The 21,569-nt window shown below is 46.0% G+C and overlaps 1 protein-coding gene across 1 annotated transcript; it reads left to right on the top strand.

The window, feature by feature from the left end:
* Positions 1-289: 289 nt before the first annotated feature.
* On the top strand, positions 290-21,206 carry LOC134622656 (CHRNA7-FAM7A fusion protein-like). Its single transcript, XM_063468048.1, is given in 7 exon segments — positions 290-322; positions 324-360; positions 4,819-5,013; positions 8,771-8,857; positions 9,896-10,005; positions 20,636-20,911; positions 20,980-21,206. Coding segments are annotated over 7 exon segments (945 nt in total). The 5' UTR covers positions 290-304; the 3' UTR covers positions 21,202-21,206.
* The last annotated feature ends 363 nt before the right edge of the window (positions 21,207-21,569 follow it).

Below are 21,569 nucleotides of genomic sequence, written 5' to 3' on the forward strand. Positions count from 1 at the left end.
GTGATTTGAAATAGATTTTGTGTCAAATACAAACTGTAATCTCAGCTGTGCTCACCGTCCTCCTCTTCCTTTTCCCTCGAGCACAGTAACGGCTGTCCTGTCCTGTATTTCAGTCTTCTTCTTGTTTTTTTTCCACCTTTGACTGAAGCTTGTTTTAACAGCACTCGTCTGAATGTCCATCTCTGCTTCAGGAATATTTAAGAGTACCCGTCACATCGACGTCCGCTGGTTTCCCTTCGACGTGCAGCGCTGTGACCTCAAGTTTGGCTCGTGGACGTACGGCGGCTGGTCTCTGGACCTGCAGATGATTGAGGCTGACATCAACCGGATACATCGCCAACGGAGAGTGGGACCTCGTGGGTAAGACACATCGGCATCTTCACACTTGTAGAACAACAACACTCGTGTGGCTTTGGATCCCGTCTGTCCCTGGTTCAGCTCCTGTCAGACAAACGGGGCACAGACCAAACCTAAAGCAGACTAACAAAGACCCGTCCTGTCCTGATAGACGTCTGCTGATATGTTTCCCCATCAGCCCTGAACGTCTTTGATAAGAACTGCATGCACGAACCTAAGGTAAGAGTAAAAGATGAGCTGGATGCAGGAAGAGCAAACAGCCTCGGTCAGATGTTTCCGCGGCTCCCAGCTGTCCTGATCTAACCTGCAGCAGCTGGAGGAGAAAAATTAGAACTTTTTGAGCTCATTTCACGGCAGGATTCCCACTGAGACGAGTGAGCAGCAGCAGGTTCGGGGCAACGCAGACAAGTTGTTTTAATTAGTTTACATCCAGGATCTTCCTCCTGCCAGCGACAGCGTGTCTCCACCGTCTGTCTGCTGCGGAGAAACAGGGTTTCATATCGGCGCTTCCATGCAGCATTAACGTGCCGGTAATTAAATCCTCCTCCGAGCGCGGCGGCCTGAAGGGCAGGCAGCTCGATGACCCTGAAGCAGAGCCTCCGCTGCATCGGCTCGTTTTTATAACGCACAATGCTCACAACACACCAGATCACACACGAGCACTGACTGACACTGTATTATTTTATCCATCACTCTGCACGTGGGGGGTCCGGTTCCTCCTGAACAGATGACACAGTTTCAGGTTTTAAGCTGCCTGATTGCCTGCGTGCTGCAGAAAGCTCAGGATCACCCGAGCAGCTCTGGAGGTTTACAAATGCATGTCTTTGTCTCGCCTGCTGCCTCCTCCTGCTGCCTCTTTGATCCGTACACAAAACATTGCAAGGAAAACCAAGGAAGAGAAGTTGTGTGAAGTTCTTTAGTTTCAGATCCAAAGCTCCAGTCTGTTGAATATTGTGACTCACATGATGTTTGACCTGTTTTTAGGTCCTTGTACTTCTCCAGTGGGTGAGCAGGAGTCCCTCTTTAATTCACAGCGTTGTGTGAACATGTGGGACAAAGAAAACAGGATAACAGATTTTGAAAGTCACCGCAGCCACCGGCGAACGGTCGATGGGTCACATGAGGTGGAAATCTGTAGGTCTTTGCAGGTTTTTGTGAAATGCAGTAAAATAATTACCATAAATGAGAGAAAAGCAGCTACAGTGAAGAGTAGGAACCTTCTAATAACCGCAGTGTGATGCTCAGAGAGCTCCTTGGTGTTTCAGGACATCTGCAGCTCAGCTGATGGACTCATTTCTACTGAAGACAACTGATTGCAAAGCATCAGCTCCAACAAAAGGTAACAGTTTTAAAGGTTATTGGGGGAAGGCGGAGCTTCCTCTAGTGTACGTTGAAATAAAACGTGTCCATCGGGTGTTCGGAGCATCAGCCAGGTTTAACGTCAGGGTTCGTTATGTGTTTCTGAATCTCTCTGAACTATTAGATGGAGACAATAACCGTCTCAGCAGCAGCTTTACTCTCTGCACGCCTCGACAACAACAAAAACACTTCCTGTTTACGGCCCTCATGATACTTCACTGCCCACTCAGAAGCCAGGAAATCCTATACTCGGATAGATGCAGGAAAACCAACTCGGAATATTCAACTCATACTTGTTACTGCTCTGAGCGTACACATGTAAATATCAGAACATGTGAGCACCATATGGAACATCAGCAGCTCTATAACCCTCATAAACACCTCTTTGTGTATCAAATGACGTTTAAATTTACTTCTACACATTTCGTTTGTTGGGATCTGGTCAGCTTGATCATCACACTGGAGTTTTATGTTAAGTTTTCGATCACGCCTCAAATGTGTTTAAAAATAATTTAACAAATCTCGTCACATTTGTCAAAAACCCCGAGGGCGGGGTCTGCGCTGCACGCCTGTCGGCTTTTTCACATGTGACTGAGACCCGACAGTGAATACAGTCAATATGAAGGAAATCTGATGTCAGGTGACCTGAGTGATGCTGTCATGTCTGTTCGGTGACCTCTGGTCCAGAGCTCTCTGTCTCTGCTGTTGTTTCTGCAGGTGATCCAGCAGCGTCTCTGTCCTCTGTCTCTGCTGAAGTTGCAGAGTGAGGATGAGCGCAGGGTTACCCAAAGTCTCGGGGAGCCTCAGAGCTTCTGTTCAGTGCAAACTGGAGAGAGAGACAGCTGAGGATGAATGCTGGCCTCCGTGGAGGCTTCCTGCTCAGCCAATGGGCTGTTGAGAGGGAACTTAATTGAAAAGTCCAACATCATGTTTCCTATTTACTCTCCTCCATCACCTAGCTGAGATTAAAACCAATGTAGTGAGCCATGTTTGTGATGTAGAGGGAAATGAAACGCAGCCAGGCGTACTGCACGCCAGTTTTTATCTGCCACTTCCTCCAGAGATGAACCTAAAAGCAGAAAAGGATGAGGAGGAAGTGAAGGAAGGGCTACAGCACAGTACACAGTACCAATACAGCGACACCAGATGTCAATGTTTTATTAAATAAATAAAGTATTCTGGGAATACTATGACGGCTCATCTCAGACGCTGAACACAGTCGGCTCGACGAAGCTGCCTCATAATTCAGCACGAGCTAACGGCTCCGCCACACGAGTAAAACCAGGACGCCGTCCTCCTTACATCTGCGAAACAAAACGGGTGGCCAGAGCTTGAAGGTGTTGCACACTTACTGTTGCAGCGTTGCAGCCTTTGTGCAGATAGTTGCAGTGACTCTCAGAGAGATTGTTGAAGGTTTGCAAATAATTGCAGTCTAATGAAGACAGACTGTCAACATGTTGCCTTCAGTCTGATTGAGCCTCGCGAGGCTGCAAGTGCAGGTGGGAAATGTGACTTTCTGTGGACGTCAACAGACACAGAGGTGTGATTCTCACTCATTTATCTCACTGCATTTTTATCAGAAACTGATTGCATGGAATTACTAACTTGCACATTACAATACTCAGCATTATTAAAATGTTAATAATCACAATAATATCGTAGCATGGAGTGCCCGGTACAGCTCAGTCCAATCAGAGTAAAGCAGCCACAGCTTTTATGATTGATTTTTTACACTTTTCTGAAGTTTATCCCAACGAGGGAGGAAGTCTTTGGTGGATTAGTGCATTGGGTCATGGTTTAGCTTTCTGAGGATCCAGAGGGAGGAGTAGAAGCTGTTGTTGTGAGGCCGTTATGTCATGTGCTCTTTTTTTAATTCATTGTGTTTTTAATATTTCTAAATAAACCTGTCACTGGCAGATTCTTGTTGCAGTGATAAACCCTGAGGAGACCTCGTTACTGTCAGCCGTCCTCAGCAGGCGTCGCAGGCGAGTAAACGAGCTTTTTGTAAGCTGAACTCGCCTCCTTCGTGCTGGCCGAGCAGCGACCGTTCAGTTTACCTGGAGGAAAAGCCACGTCACACACACCTGTCACAGCTTTTCTTCTCGTCTGTGGCGCGTAATCGCCGTCTGTTTGTTGGAGAGACTCGGTTTTCCCAGCGTCGGGAGAACTCGTTAAATTTTAGTGCAGATCCAGATGACGTTGGTTCAAATGAAGACGTCAAACGTTGGCCTTGATTCTGCACAAGCGTTTTATTATCATTTTCTGACACAGGAGCTGCATCCATCATCGCGGTCTGCTGATAAGACCTGAACAAAGACCTGAAGCAAAACTAAACACACTGAACATCGACCAGAAGACTGTCAAAATAAAACGGGAAAAGGGCAGACTAAGACACACGAATAGGGGAACAGGGAAGTGACAGTGGGAGACGAGAGGTGAAAACGGCTATGGAACACGTCCAGAGGACGGGACGAACACAAGCGACAGATCGAGGAGGCATGGACTAAACACGAGGAGGGGAACATGGGAACTAAATGGGGAAAACCCAGACACACAAACAGAGACACACAGAGAGGAGCACAGAGGACGAAGACACAAGTAACTAAACTGATGCATGACAGAGACCAAAACACAAGAAAAGTCAAAGCGCTGCGTTCAATGAGCCAGAAACATGACATTAACACATTTATTAGATCACCTGGTATAAAAACAAGAAAACACAAATATCTCTGAAGCCTGTGAGAAACTGTTTTAATGACGTTTCTTATTCTGTAAATGCACTTATTGAAATACATAATCAAAGCATTTGAATTTTTCTGCTTTTTTGTAAAAAGGTACATTTTAAAAATCGTGGATACAAAAATGATTTAATTTTAACATTAAGCTGCTAAGTGTAATCATTAACTGTTGGCTTCATGATTATAGAAAACAAGTTATTTTATCATTTCCAGTTTAATATTTTTGTCATGGGTTTAAATTCAAAGACATGCTGAGATATGTTGATGTTCTCTGTTATAGGGGCAGCAGATCATTTTCCCCTCAGAGGAACGAGGTTTGTGGTTTCTTTGACGTCACTGTCGGTGTTTTCCTGTTTGTGCGCAGAGGTTCCTGGGCGAAGGAACGAGCGTTTCTACGACTGCTGTAAGGAGCCGTACCCTGACGTGACCTTCACCGTGGTGATGAGGAGGAGGACGCTCTACTATGGGCTCAACCTCCTCATCCCCTGTGTCCTCAGCTCCACCCTCGCCCTCCTCGTCTTCCTGCTGCCCGCTGACTCCGGAGAGAAGATCTCCCTGAGTGAGCGCTCAGCTCTCTTTATCGGTGATGACAGTTACTCCGATTCTTAAGTACTTCCTCAAAGACTTTCCAGACTAGTAAAATTCACACACTGTGAGAGTGTTCAGTGTGAACAGAGGCAAAGGCACAAGATTACAGAGAAAAACCAAATGAGCAGCGCCCGGCGGCAGCAGGGAGGAAAAGTCCTTTTAAACAGACTCACAGCTGGTTTCAGATACAGAAATGCTTCCACCTTAGTGTGAGCAGAGCAGCAGGAACAGTCCAACACGAAGGCTTTCAGGCAGGTACAGGAGACAAAGCAGGATGGAGAAAAGCCCAAAACATCGAGTCACACAAAGGCACAGAAATGTGCTCTGATCTGAAAGAATACATTACTGGAATATAGATGTAACGTGTTTTCATTCGAGGTCGTTACCTGTAAGATGTTCTGCTTCTCCTGGTTGAGCTTCAGTTCGACGTTTTGCTGAAATTTGCACCAGTCAGAAAATGATGTCACAATTAAGCATCCTGCGTAGAAAAATAAACTCTGTGAAATAACCCGAGACTGCACATATCCTATAAATATAACTGTAGCACCGTCGGGTCCATTATACTCTCTCTGAAGTGGCCCTAGCCCATCTGGAACAGCGATTACCCGACATGAGAGAGTCGCCCGCTAATTCTGTTCACATCCACCTGATATTCACCTTCTTTTATTGTGAACATGTTGCATGCACTTTTCTTTAAAGACAGACGCCACTCAATCCCAACACTAGAACTATAACTGGAGACTGGAGGATTGTTTATGAGTAAAGTTAAGGGACAAAAATCATACCTGAGCTTCTCTCTGTAAATCGCTCCCTGGAAATCTGACCACTTTCACTGCGCGTTAAATCATTGATTGATTGATTGATATACCTTTATTAGTCCCACAAGGGGGAAATTTCATAAGGCCGCCGACCTATTGCACGCAATGGCGGCGCCATCTTACCCTCCGACCATACATACATTACACAAAACATCACATGGGGAAGACAGGTCAGAGGGGTATAACATGGAAAAAGCACCACATGAGGAAAGATAAGGAGAAAAAATAACTCCCCCCAGACTGAGCTCCAACAGGGAGATCAGTTTGAGAACAGAAAAAACAACACCTCTGCACATAGCACATGAAAAAAACTCTTAATACACCAAAGAAACACATGACAAGCAACAGGGGTGGGTAAAGAGTGAGAGACAGCCGATTTAGACAGTACATCCGGGCCTGCAGCCTATGCGCTGGTCTCCATGATCCACCGTCAGCATCGGAAGGGAATAAGTGTCGAAGGCGTTTGGAAAGGGAGGGGGGATGAGTGTGTGCATATCAGTGTATATGTATGTGTGTGCGTGTCCAGAGTTCAGCTGAGACAGCGTCCTTCGCCCTGCCAGGCTAAGTAAACAGTCTTCCAGCCAACCCAGGTGGCCTTGCATGGAGTGGGAAGGAACAGACTAAACACAGTCGTTATCAGGGTGTTTTTTGTTTGGCTCCAGCCTTGCGACCGCAGCTGGCGCCGAGAAGGTATCCGCATGAAGTGATGGTGCTTTTACTTTAGTGCGAACAGCTTATATGAATTTCAAAGCAGTTCTACAGTCCAACACTGGTCTCTCAATCTCCCGTTGGAGAGCCGTGAGCTTCGCCATACTTGCGTTCTGTGATGTTGTCATTCTTGTGCTCAAGGAGCCGATTCTGAAAAACTCACGACAGTGTGCCTCCCCGAGAGGTAATCCAATTTGCGCTCAGAGATCTTATTCTGAGTATTCACAGCAGCCGTAGCCTTTCCAAGATCTTATCCGTGCTGCACTCAATGAGCCCATTTTGAGAAACTCACGCCTCATCGATTGAACGATAAGGAAAGAAGGATGCAGGAGAGAGGATGTCAGCACAGGAGGACATGAAACACGTGAAGCGATGTATGTAATCAGATCCAGTTTGCCTCGTTGGTGTGAACCGAACCGGAGGGTCATCGCTGATGAGGGCTGCGTCTCAGCGCATCTTTTAAAGCTTTCTGTTGAAAGCAGCACTTAAACTGACAAATGAAACCAGAAGCGTGCTCTTCGTATTTCCCGACATCCACAAGGTCGTGTACCGTGGATTTATCCCCCAGAGAGAGACTGTCGCTGTGGAGTTCTCCTGACATGCCCCGCGGCATCTAAGGGAGACGCCTGAAATGACCGGGGGGTTTCTATCACACTAACACGACCTTCAGTCACCACCGCCGCAAAAAACACTCACAGAAGGAGATCCAGCAGCCATCACAGAGGGACAGACACCAGCAAACATGGTATGACTCCAAGAGAAAAATCACAAAGAGCAGTAAAGTGCTCTGCAGGTGTGAGACGATGGTGTTCAGGTGAAGCTTTCTGAAGGCCTCACATCAGAGCAGAAACGAGAGATTTCTGAACAGCTGGAAGAATCAGAAAATATGTTTCTGTCATTTTTTCAGGCTGGTCCTTACAAATATCCGTCCTAGCAGTATTCAGTCTGTCAGGGGGATGGCGGGTGTGTTTTGGACACCTGCTTCCAGCAGCGGTTTTTGATACGGGTGACACGGGCGGTTGCCCGGGGCGGCATCGTGGTGGGGGGCGGCATCACGGGCAAAAAAAAAAAAAAAAAATTGCTCGTACTCATGCTGCCCCGACATCAGCCAGCACATACTGGGAATGGCATAGGCACCGATCGGTTTTCTATCGCCCATTTGCTGGGAGTAAGGTCGCCCTCCGTTTGCGAGGTGCGCCTGCTGCTTGCGGCACAGGGAGGAGAGGGCGGGGCGGCGGGGGATTCTCTGGCTGGCTGGAGTAGCATCTAATAACCAACTCGCAAAATAAAATAAAATAAAAACATACAACAAACACGAAAACACCAGACATTATGATACAGACTTATAATTTGCACCGATGTTTTTTCGAAAAGTGAGCGCGAGAGCCCTCGGTGCGCCTGCTCGCTGCTGAACCCGACATGACTGATGTCTCAGAGTCGACATTCATCAGCCATAAAACGTACTGGAACAGGAAGTTGGAGGTGCCAGCAGGCCTCCAGCTACTGACGGCAGACACGGCATCTTCCACTGGAACTTTAATTTACGCTCTTAATCAAACTTGAATGTCAAGAGGGCCATCACTCTTCACATCTCCCAAAGTTCATCCGACTTTCACTGAGCCAGCGGGTCGAGACTGAACAGGACCTTTTACACATCGTCTCTGCAAAAGCAGACTGTAGAAAGGACTCCACCTGGGAGGAAACGGCGTGAGGCCGAGTTTAATAAGAAGAAACAAGGATCCAAACAGAATTCTCACAATATTCATACGAGACACGGCAGATCGTTTTAGCCTCTCAAAACAGGCCTAAGCAGTGGCCGCGCTAGAAGGAGATTCATTTGTTTTGTCATAATCTGTGCCCATCGCTGCAATCCAAACCCATCATCATAAGTGAGAACAGAAAGGCATGAAAAGGTAATGATGGATCTCTGCACACTTACTCGAGCTTTAAAGTCGTTTCTTATATGAATGAGCAGCAAATGGTGATGAATTTGAGCTGTGGATGATTCTGACAGAGACGCTAACCTGGAGCCTCGTTAATGGAAACCAGCAGATTAGATCCTCCACATTTCCAAAAAGGTTCAAAACAAAAACAAAATAAAACGAGCTTGTATTCAATATAAAATTATAAAAGATGTCAGAACACTGTGAAATTGATGAGCGCACTAAAAACATGAAGCTGATGACACGTTTGTGCCTGCAGGTATCACCGTGCTGCTCTCTCTGACCGTCTTCATGCTGCTCGTGGCCGAGATCATGCCGGCAACCTCAAACTCCGTTCCGCTCATAGGTGAGCCTCGCTCAGAGTACGCTGCTCATCCTTAATCCCTCCATCATCTTATCTCTTCCTGTGATGGAGTTATAATTGGAAGCCAGCACTGGAAATCTGTTGCTGGCTGCTCATAATCACCATATAAAATCCCTCCTGTGCTGTAGGCTGAGGAAAACCTACTCTCCATCATTACTTTCGGTTTGCCAGTACATCCATGATGTATTTTACTCATGCTGGACAAAAACTCTGAAAAACATCCGACAGGAATTGGCTGAACAAAGAGTGGAATCAGGCTCACAGGTGCTGATTTTCCTTTCAGCCTTGCCTGAACAAATCTGTCCTCCTGAAAATTAAAATAGGGTCATTTTTTAAGCTCTTATTACATTTTTGCACAGTTTGCTACCCTGTTGGGAGGCCAAGCAAAACTTCAGGTGTGGGAGGAGTTCAGTGAAACCGTGGACCAAGACTTCTGATTGGCATTATCCTCTCGTGGATACCTGAGGGTGCCTGAGCAGACTACATGAGTTTTGTGAACCTGGTCCCTTGGTATATATGGAGACTCAGGTCTGTTATTATAGGTTATTTGGCACCTGTGCCTGTATTTCTGGCACTCAGATGTATTCCCTTGTCACTCATTCACCTTAGAGCTTTTATGGACATAGTTTATAGGCATTACCAAGGGGCAGATGGTTTTTGGTTTGGTGACCTCATGTCCCTGGGTAGAGGCAGGCCTTGGATTCTCAGTTTAGACTGTTGCTTCCACAACCAGAATCTGAATATGTGGTAAAAAAACAAAAAAAACAAAATTAAGCTTAAAATCTTCTGGGCTGGGTGTTTTTGGTCCAACACTACCCCACTTGCCTCCTAAAATGAACAGAAAGGGCTCGCTGCAGCCTGCAGGACCAGCTCGACTGATAATTCTGCCAACTATCACATTTACGGGAGATTAAAAACGACGAGTAACCAACACATGAATAAGACAAATGTAAGCGTAGAGGATGTCGCAGAGGTAAAAGCTGAGCAGCACTGAGTGTCCTCTGGACGTCTGTCTTTCAGCGCAGTACTTTGCCACTACCATGGTGATTGTGGGTCTGTCGGTCATCGCTACGGTCCTGGTTCTGCAGTATCACCACCACGACCCCGACGGAGGACACATGCCACAGTGGGTCAGTCACTCCGCTTCTTTTCTTCTTCTCCATTTTAATTATGTAGCTCCAGCATGCGCTGATTTCTCAGCGAGGAGTCCAGTTTGGTCTCTACGTTGTGCCGAGTCAGCTTTAATGAGCTCCAGGTCCTTAACGAGCTCTGTGATTGACTATCAATACAGACCCTATTTATTTTACAGCAGCTTCCTTCAGAAACTTCAGAAAGAATGACTACACACACGCGCACGCACACACAGCACACACGCACACACACTTGGGGCTCTGAACAAGATTCCATTAAAGCAGAATTTAGTTTGAAGGTCAGAACTCTTACCTGTGTGTGTGTGTGTGTGTGTGTGTGTGTGTGTGTGTGTGTGTGTGTGTGTGTGTGTGTGTGTGTGTCACGGTCGGGTGTGTGAAGGTGACCTCTTATGAATGTGAATGTTCCTGCTGAGGAAGAGGAGGGACGACCGCTGAGGTGTGAAGGTGAAGCTGTGAGGAGGACGAGGCTGTGCGCTCCGATCACACGAGGAGTCCAGCAGTTTGTTTGTTTCAGTTTGAATGAATGAAGCGTGCAGGAGAACAGACACCTGAGAACAGGCTGTCACAGGCGTCCCCCTACACGTGTCACACACAGGCAAACAAGAAGCTGCACAGATGAACTCACCGAACGTGTGTTCAAAGTAAAGCCAGAGTTTTGGCTGCAGGTTTCTCAAACTCAGATGACATGAATGACTGATGGTGATGCCAAAGATAATATTCAAATATTGCCAAAAGTATCACTGAATTCAGGTTCCAGTCACCTCCATGGCCACAGGTGAATAAATCAGAAACTAGGCAGACTGCATCTGCCGTGTGGTACCGTGATAGGACGCCGCCTGTGCAGCAAGTCCAGTCAGGAAATGTCCTCACTACTAAATATTCCTCAGTCAGCTGTTAGTGGGATTAAGGGACTGTGAACAACAGCAACCAGCCATCAAGCTGTAGGCAGTGTTGGAGTAACAGAACACATGGCTGGAAGAACGGCTCTCAGCCAACGACCCTGCGTCAGTGTGGAGGGGCCTGCAGGAAATCACCAGCTACAGACGCCCCCCACCCACTGTTGAAGCAAACAAAGACCTGGCCAACGAGCTAAATACATTCTACTGCAGGTTTGAGACGGACAGACTCCCACGCCTCATCCTCCCCTCCCCAGAGACACTGCTTCAGACAATGACCCCCAACACACCTTCCACTTCTCCCCCCTTCACCCTCCCCCTCCCCAATCCAGTCTCAACGACAACCCCCACCCTCCCCAATCCAGACCCAACGACCACCACCACCCTTCCCATTTCAGACTCAACGACCGCCACCACCCTCTCCAATCCAGACTCAACGACCTCCATCACACCTCCCACCCCCCTTTCCTTCAACGACCTCCATCACACCTCCCACCCCCCTTTCCTCCTCCCTGGAACTCAGAATACACACTGAGGATGTGAGCCGACTATTTCAGAAACAGAAGCCCAGGAAAGCCCCCGGACCAGACGGTGTTTCACCCTCCTGCCTCAAGACCTGTGCTGAACAGCTGGCTCCCATCTTCACTCACATCTTCAACAGATCCCTGGAGCTGTGTGAAGTTCCATCCTGCTTCAAACGCTCCACCATCATCCCTGTTCCCAAGAAACCTACCATCACAGGACTGAATGACTACAGACCTGTCGCCTTGACGTCTGTGGTCATGAAATCCTTCGAACGACTGGTGTTAGCCCATCTGAAGGACATTACAGGCCACCAGCTGGACCCTCTGCAGTTTGCCTACCGGGCAAACAGGTCGGTGGATGATGCAGTGAATATGGGGCTGCATTACATCCTGCAACACCTCGACCGCCCGGGAACTTATGCCAGGATCCTGTTTGTGGACTTTAGTTCGGCTTTTAACACCATCGTGCCTGAACTTCTCTCTTCCAAACTCTCCCAGCTCAGCGTGTCTCCAGCTACCTGTCAGTGGATCACCAGCTTCCTGACAGACAGAAAGCAACAAGTGAGGCTGGGGGAGATCACCTCTGAAACTCGGTCCCTCAGTACTGGTGCCCCTCAAGGATGTGTCCTCTCACCACTACTGTTCTCCCTCTACACTAATGACTGCACCTCCAAGAACTCGGCTGTTAAACTCCTAAAGTTTGCAGATGACACCACCGTCATTGGCCTCATTCAGGATGGTGATGAGTCTGCATACCGGCAGGAAGTTGAGCGGCTGGTACTCTGGTGCAGTCAGCACAATCTGGAGCTGAACACTCTTAAAACTGTAGAGATGACAGTGGACTTCAGGAGACACCCCCCAACTCTGCCCCCCCTCATCATATCAGACAGCCCTGTGTCGACTGTGGAGATCTTCAAGTTCCTGGGTACCACCATCTCCCAGGACCTGAAGTGGGAGACCAACATCAACTCCATCCTCAAAAAGACCCAGCAGAGGATGTACTTCCTGAGACAACTGGGGAAGTACAGTCTTCCACAGGAGCTGCTGATCCAGTTCTACACTGCAGTCATTGAGTCTGTCCTGTGCTCCTCCATCACAGTCTGGTATGGTGCAGCCACTAAACAGGACAGGAGCAGACTGCAGCGGACTGTACGGGCAGCAGAAAGGATCATCGGTGCCCCCCTGCCCTCCATCCAGGATCTGTACCTCTCAAGAACCAGGAAACGGGCAGGGAAAATCGTCACAGACCCCTCACACCCTGGACACAGACTTTTTGACCTGCTGCCCTCTGGCAGACGGTACAGAAGCCTGCAAACCAAGACCACCCGACACAGGAACACTTTCTTTCCCCTCGCCATCTCCCTCCTAAACAGTTGACCTGTCACACTGCTTCCCACTGCCAGACTGCAACTGCACCTTATGTACATTCTGTAGTATTCATTCCACCTCATTTCATTTCTGTATTTTATGTACATAAGTTTAGTTATTTATAGTTGGTTCACACAGCTTTGTGTATGTATGTGTATGCATGCGTAATGTACATATAGGTGTGTGTGTGTGTGTGTGTGTGTGTGTGTGTGTGTGTGTGTGTGTTTTTACATTGCTGTGCTTGAGAGCCACCATCTACCGGAACCAAATTCCTTGTATTTGTCTGCACATATACTTGGCCAATAAACACGATTCTGATTCTGATTCTGATTCTGATGTACCACTGTTATTTATTTAAAATACAAAATATGAGTAAATGTATCCGTTACAGTTACTGTTTTAAAATGTGGTATTCAGAATACAGTTACTCTGTTGAAATAAATGGATTACATGGCGGTCTTTTCCTGTTTCATAAGTTAGGCTATGGTCTCTCTATCTTTGGTAATTCCACGCCCCAAACAAAACAGCATTAAGAGGCTCTAAAGCCTGTGTCTCAGTCTCGTGGCCATGTCACCTCTACTACACCCCACATAATGAAGTGAAGAAATATTTTTAAAATTATTATTCACAAAATGATTTAATATGAAGGCAATAGGCAGAGTGTTACAGGCATCGCCCTAAAGCATGTAGCCTCATGGGTAGTGTAGTCCGTGCTGCAGGGAGAATGGACTGCCATACACATTATGTGTCTGTGAGCGAGGGAGGGAGAGAAAGGAAAAGTACGAGCTGTCACCGAGCAGAAACGGGAGCTGGAAGCATGTAAATATAATAATAACCACTGCAGCCAAGAAGAGTGCCTGACGAGCCCAGTTGTAAGTAAGCTATTAAAACTCGACTGTACACCGTGTTCGTGTTTTCCTCCGAAACAATAAGTTCTGTTGGAGCAGCCTTTCAACGCCTCTCTCTGTCTCTGCTAGCAAAGTTGACCCAGACAACAAAGTAAAGCTAGTTTTCAGCTACGAGCCCGACACGAACCCGACGTGTTAGCTAGAGGTCCCTTTACTACGGTTCAGAGCTGCAGACCTGTTTTATATACGCGCCGAATAGTTTTTATACGAGATCGCTGCTAAAAGTGCAGCCTTACCTAATGTCCACCTACTGTTACTCATTTATATTAAGATTTAAACATCTAGTTGGTATTGGTATGGCGAGTAGCCTTTCAGTAATAGTAATAAATCACACAGCAATAGTACATTCATGTAGTTGTAAAAAGCATGATAATGTATTAAGTAATCCAAAGTATTCAGAATACGTTACTAAGTACATTTTGGGGCATGTAATCTGTAATCTGTAGTGGAATACATTTTAAAAGTAACCTTCCCAACACTGGCTGTAGGCCACGTAAATCGCAGAGCGGGGTCAGGAGATGCTGAGACGCAGAGGTCGCCAACTTCCTGCAGAGTCAGTGGAAAGTAAAGTAGAAACAGTTTGAGGATGGTGCCTTCCTGTTCCAACATGACTGCACACCAGTGCACAAAGCAAGGTCCAGGTCCATGAGTCAGTTTGGTGCAGAAGAACTTGACTGCACAGAGTCCTGGCCCCAACCCGACAGAACACATTTAGATTAAATTAGAGTGCAGACTGAGGTGTTCTTGTCCAACATCAGCGTCTGTTCTCACAAATGTTCTTCTGGAACAATCTGAAGTGCTGAGATGTTTCTGCAAACAGTTCTTCTGTGCAGTTCAGTCTTTGAACACTGGTCTGAATGGAAATGTCGCATATTCAGTGAAGCCCTTCTTGGTGATGGGTCAACACTCAGAGCCACAGAGGAGGATGCAGCACTGCTGTTGTCTTGGTCTCCTGCTTGGTTTCCAGGTGGAGTAGAGCCTTCTAGAAACAGCCTGTCCCTCGTTCAGCCTGAGCATGTAGTCCTGCTGGGCTCTGTCCTGACTGGACTGCCAGGTTAAGTCAAATCCTTGACAGGTTTCAGGTTCTCATCAGTAACAGTCAGACCTATGATACGGACTGAGGCCGAGCCCAACTAACAAACCCGACGTTATTGGTTTGTCTTGTTCTGTAACTGGTCCGAGGGCTGAGCAGATGGGAGCAAAGCACAGGTCACATAACTTGTGCACGACCCCATATGCACAGGAGGGTACAGGTCTCTACAGGAATCATATGGATCACGTAGAGCGATGGGGACTAAGTTAAATGTTTATTAGCTGAACCTGTAAATTCTCCAGAAACCCTTTAAGGGTTGAAACTCTGAGTTTCCAGTACTGAGCATGCTGTAAAGGCTTAAGATGTCTTTGTGAGAACCTCTCTGAGCGTAAGACCGTCAGAGTGATGAAATTTTATAAAACTTGTCTTTTCACATCTGTTAGATCAGCGGTCCCCAACCTTTTTTGCGCCACGGACCGGTTTATGCCCGACAATATTTTCACGGACCGGCCTTTAAGGTGTCGTGGATAAATACAACAAAATAAAACTAGTACCGGTACCGAAAAAAGGAAGATTTATTCATAACACACGCGAAAAGACCCAGGAAAACCGAGTTAACGATAAAAACGATAACAAAATAACGCTGAAAACCGATAAAAACCCTGAAAAGCATACATTTCGCACCTAAACCTCAACTCTCGCGGCCCGGTACCAAACGACTCACGGACCGGTACCGGTCCGAGGCCCGGGGGTTGGGGACCGCTGTGTTAGAGGACTCGTTTGAGGTTTAAGACTTGTTAACATTTTTCTGAATCAAAGTGTTGCTCTGGTGTCGTTGCACAGGGCTGGGGTCAGGACAGAAATGGTTCATATATACACGGCTGCAGTGGCGGTCTGCCTCTCAGGATCGCCGGGACACTTCCTGGGGTCCGGAGGGTCAGTTCCAACGCTGTTGAAGGAATTTAAAATCCAAACACAGCTGTCAGTCAGCAGTATGATAGGAGTCGAAGTAAAATTGGTTTAAATATATTCCTGCCTGTAGTTATGGAGTTATGAGGGGAAAAAATTCATATTAGCTTTTTGACAGTGCGAAAACATGATGACTCATCAAATGTCATCGGAAACAGCGTCTTGTTTTTACTCTGATCATCTTTGTCTAAAACGTAAAGTTTGTTTATGAAAATGTGACAAATACAAAAATAAGAAATCAGGAAGAAACAAATATTTACTCAAATACTCCAGATTTGATATTTAGAAATAAAATATTTCACACAGCTTTTACAGAACTACGAATGCAGATTTTGAGAAGAGGTGTTCGAGATGTTGCATTATTCTTTAAACCTGCAGAAAGTTTGACATTCAAACCGTGTGAGCGGCTGCTGTGGAGGTTTGTGTGACCATCAGTCTCAGTGAGCAGGAAACGGCTTCAGAGCAGAAGTTTGAGTCTGAAGGGTTTCGGTGCTTTTGTGGGAAGTGAAGAGAAGTTTAAAGAACGTGAAAGGAAAGGAAATCCAGGCAGACTGTGACGGACGCGGACAGGAAAGAAATGAAATGGCTGTAATTTAAGGTGCTGTCCGTGCTCCTCAGGATGACTCAGACTGAGCAGTTTGACGACCGACTGATGTTCAGACTCCGTCCATCAACACTGCGTTTGACAGCTAAATATTTAATGAGTGTGTGTGTGTGCAGTGAGATATTGGACTGCTGGAGAAGATTTCCTCGGAGAGGCGAGCAGCCCCCCCTCCCACTTTATTCATGCTCTGTTTTTATCTGCCCACTCCTCCTGCGTCGCACACGGAGCTCGTATCTCTCTCACTCGTGCACATTTGTTCCGCATAAACACGTTTGTGCATAAATGAATTTTAATCACGTAAATATTTCCTTACTTACGCACCCTGTAAAGTCAACTTTCAGATAAGTACGCTGTAATTACTCTGCCTCTCCGTGACTCTTTTGCTCTCTGACTTCTCGTGAACGTGTGAACATGTGAAGCTTCATACATGCATATGGAGGAGGTGATCTGATCAGACTTCAGAGCTTCTCTCTGCTTGCATTTGTATATTAATGAGCTTCTGATTTCCCAGATATTTCTGCAACTCTTCTACACTGTAAGCAAGTAAATCCAAACTGATACCCGATCAGTAATTAACAAATGAGGAAAAACATTTTGGTATAAAGGATCTGCTTGTTAATGAGTTCATTTTTCTTCTGAAGAAGAAATTTCCTCGTTTCACCATAGGGCTGGGCCATATTATACCGTTCACGGTAATACCGGTACAATGCTAGGCAACGATAAGAAAATGAAATATCGCGATAGAATATGGGTAAAACGCGCATGCGCAGTGCCGAAAAAGCACAGCGGTAACGGAGAATGAGAATGGGGAAAGTAGTGTCACAGGCTGGGTCTCTGACCCAGCGCTCTGAGTTCATTTTGTATTTGTCTCATTTTAGATTTGTGATTAGTTTATGTGTCATTCCTGTTTAGCTTTAGTTAAGGAAAGGCAGTTATTATTTATTGTTTCCTTGGTTTCTATGTTTGAGTTCTTGTATCGTTCATCACGTGTTAGGTCTGTTAAGCTTGTGTTGTCATGTCTAGTTTCAGTGTTTCCTGTTTTATTTTGAAGGAGTCATGTGTTCTTTGTTCATTGTATTTAGTTTCACTTCCCCTGTCCTGTCATTAGGCTCATGTCAGTCAGCTGTTCCTCCATGTGTTCCCACTTCCCCTAACCACCTCCTGTGTATATAAGTCCTCTGTTTTCAGTGTGTCGTTGTCAGATCGTCTGCTTTGTTTGCAAGCCAAGAAGTTGTGTCAAGTTTCCTCATGTCAAGTCCATGTTCCTGTTGTAGGTTTTAAGTTAATTTAGCTCACCCAGTTTAGTTTATTGTTAGCCTTGCCTTTTGCCTTTTGCTTACAGTTATTTTGCCAGCCTCAATAAACGGCTCGTTTTCTGTTATTCAAGTCATGTTTCACATTTTGTTTCCGTCTGCATTTGGGTCCACCCTTCACTCTACACACAGTCAGCCCTGCTGATTGTGACAAGCAGATTGTTGAGTGAAATGGATGAACCAGAATTGGTTTGTAAAAATGGTGGCAACTGAACTGGTTTGGTGTTTGTCCGTCAGATACACAACAAAGCACATTTTTTTGTAGAACATGCAAGCAGGCCGTCGTTATTGCCGTATTTGTCGGACTAAGGTGCTCGCAAATCTGGGAGCAATCTGGGTCCTAAACTCCGTCCTTTAAGGTCCCGAAGTCAAACGAACATCACTGAGAGTTAAAAACTGTCTAAATTCTTTCATCTTTAATAAAACGATCAGCGTTGCTGCTTTACCAGGTGTAACTATGATGTTTAACATCCAGGCATCCATGAAAACAGAATTTACTACATTCAACGGAGTTAGAAGTTAGCAGGAAGTTAGCGGAAGTTAGCTCGCTAGTTTCGCTAGTTACCTAAGCATGATATAGCATGTTCTGACTGAGAGATTTCTGAAAAAATTCAAACATACAGCTCTGCTGTCACTTCCAACATAAATGAAGACAGGAAACTAAACAGCAGTGACGTTTGTAGGGTTACTGAAGTTGGACTAGGTGGTATACAATAAGATAAGATAAGATAAGCTTTATTAGTCCCACATGTGGGAAATTTGTTTTGTCACAGTCAATGATGTCAATGATGTGCTACGTCAGACCTTCCCAAGTGTGGGGGCCCGCCCCCTAGAGGGGGCGCAGAGCCATTGCAGGGGGGGTATGAAAAGGGGGAAAAAAAACAAAAAACAGCGCTTGGACACTGCTAGCATCATGGACAGGTTTTTGACGGGGCTCCCACACAAACGCAAAGCAGGAGATGAAGCATCGCTGAATATGTTTCCAAACCAACTTCATTCTAAGCCAAAGACTAGAAAATATGGTGAAGCATATCTTCCCTTTGGCTTCACCTGCACAAGTGCCGAGGTAGGTCTCCCCTGCAGAATTGGTTTTCCCTGCGTCGGGAGCAGCGCTGGGCTCTCCAAATCACGGACAAACAGTATCCCACATTCTTGATTTTTAGTTCACAAACACTTGTTGTCATGACTAACTACTCCTGACATTTTGGCGATGTTAGCTCTTTATACAGTAAAGTTACAGTGGGATACAAATAATATCAGGCTGATCCTGCCACAATTTGTCCCCCCTGTCCAAATCACGGACAAACAGTATCCCACAGTTTTTTATGTTTTTAAACCAATTTCCACAGAGAGGCATTTTTTGAAAAATCTATTGACAGCAATGTTGAATATTATTACACAGGAAAAAAACAACTACATGTAAAATAATCACAGCGTGACGCCTCTGCCTTTGTAAATGGAGGGACAGTAACTGTGTGTGTAAATGTAAGCGTGTAAAACCTGCAGATAGTCAGATTAACAGTATTGTGTCTCTATCTGTCATTCTGCAATTCATCTCATGTAAACAATAACGTGGCGCACAGCGTGACGTGAAAAAAGGCACATACCTTTGACGTTGCGTGACGAACTCTGTATTCCTCGTCCACACGTAGACGCGAAAAAGGAGTTTAAAAAATCTCTGTTTTCAGTGATTCGAAACGCCGTTTACGTGTGGACGAAACAGCTGCGTTTTCAAACATACCCGTGTAGGTGCGGACGTAGCGTAAAAGAGTTAGTAGTTTATTTTATTACTACCTGTGATTTATTGCAGTTTACTTGTATTTGCTTAATTGTTTACTAAATGTTTGAGGTGTGAAATAAACCGCAATGGAGCAAAATATGGGTGTGTGTGGTTGGAGGATGTGTTTGTGTGTGCGCGGGGGGGCGTGAACATTTTTCTTGTAAAACAAAGGGGGCCCAGCAAAAAAAGTTTGGGAACCACTGTGCTACGTGCTCGCTAGCGACACAGCTGTGTTAGCATAACATAAACAGTGAAGCTGGAGGATGAACGCTAACACTTTTCCACTCGATAAAAGTTAACGTGAGGGTTCCTGATGGTTAGGGACAAATGCAATCGCATGGCAGGATGCTGTAAACGGACCAAACTTCAGTCAGGAGAACAACTGAGATAATCCATCCACAATACGAGGTTAGTCTTTAATATACTGCAACAACATGGAAACAGAGCAGCTGTGATAGAATACAGCATTAATGAATCAATGGTACAGAAGTGGAGGAAGCAAAAAGAATGAGTTGAATAAAGTTTGATTCATCTGACTGCTTTGTTTCGCTTAATGTGCCTTATAATCCCGTGCACCTTATGGTCCGAAAAATACGTATTTGACTTTTTTATTTGGCACACTGCAGTTTAATGTTGCAAAGCACCTCTTTTTAACTTCAGTGGATATTATACATGGTTATGCTCAGGATATGTCAGCCCATTTCTACTGGAAATGCCTTTTGATTAAAGTTTCAGCAAGGAATTTGCATTTGCACTGTTAAATGGATGGGTTTTTTTGCGCTAGTAAAGTTGTGGAGTTGTATTTTGTCTCGCAGAAATTATATCGTTATCGCAAATTTTCAAATATATATCGTGATATATATTTTTGGCCATATCGCCCTGCTCTGTTTCACCATCACAGTCTCATGGCGGTGTAATGACAGACTGACACACTGGTTGTGCTCTTAGTGAGCATCCTCATGTCTGTGATCAGAGAACAATAAAATACTGTGAATGGTTCAATTAAAAAACTAAACCTGAGACACAGAAAGAACAGCTGAGGTTTGCAAAGCTGCATCTGAACAAAGCACAGATGTTTGTCCACAGTGCACAGCAGCACTGCAATCGTAAGTTCCAAGGAACCAAAACACAGAATCGCAAAACTGGAACTCTGATAACAGAAAAATAAATCAAATTTACTTTGAAATAATGACTTTCTTCTCTTTCTTCTTTAGACTCATGTGATTTTGTTGAACTGGTGTGCCTGGTTCCTGAGGATGCGCCGCCCCGGCGAAGCAAAGGTCCGTCCGGCGTGTCACAACGCCGCCAAGCGTCGGCGCGGCAGCCTGTCCAGCCTGGAGCTCAGCGTCAGCCAGGACCCACAGGTAAATAACGGCAACCTCCTCTACGTCGGCTTCAGGGGTGTGGAAGGACTCCACTACGGATCCCCCGCTGACCCTGAGCTCCTGTGCTCGCGGCTCATTGGAGGCGGCGTCGGTGCTGAGGAAGACGCGCTGAGAGCAGGAGGGTTGGAGCTGGAGGAAGAGCAGGGGGAGCAGCTGGGGGTTCGGCCTTGGAGACGGAGCTGAACCAGATCCTGGAGGAGGTGAGATACATCGCCGGGCGTTTCCGCGGCCAAGACGAGGAGGAGCCGGTCTGCAGCGAGTGGAAGTTCACCGCGGCGGTGATCGACCGGCTCTGCCTGGTGCCGTTCTCGCTCTTCACCATCCTCTGCACCATCGGGATCCTCATGTCCGCCCCCAACTTTGTGGAAGCCATTTCCAAAGACTTCTTCAGCTAAGGAGGGAAGACGGGACGAACGAGTGTCTCTATTTTTATATTTATGGAGAAATCTCACGTGCAAACCGAAACCAACGTCTAGGTCTCAGCGCTTTGACTTCACCCTCATCGTGTCCTCGTAGAAACAATTATCCTTCAAATCAGAAATATGTCATTGCTGTACTTTTCTTTGTTCAGGACTGAACCTCTGTGGATTCCCACTGTGACCTTTGCACATTTACTCACTTACAACAAACACTTGTTCAGCCGCTCCAGACCTCATTCTTATTTCAGACTCTTCAGTTTAGTTCGTGATGGCGCTTCTCTCAGTGCTGGAGAAGCAGAAAATCCAGGTTTAAAGAAACTGTTGAAAAATAATTAACCACACTC

Source organism: Pelmatolapia mariae, unplaced genomic scaffold (assembly GCF_036321145.2).
Source record: "Pelmatolapia mariae isolate MD_Pm_ZW unplaced genomic scaffold, Pm_UMD_F_2 NODE_ptg000117l+_length_54715_cov_1, whole genome shotgun sequence".
Taxonomy (NCBI): Eukaryota; Metazoa; Chordata; class Actinopteri; order Cichliformes; family Cichlidae; genus Pelmatolapia; species Pelmatolapia mariae.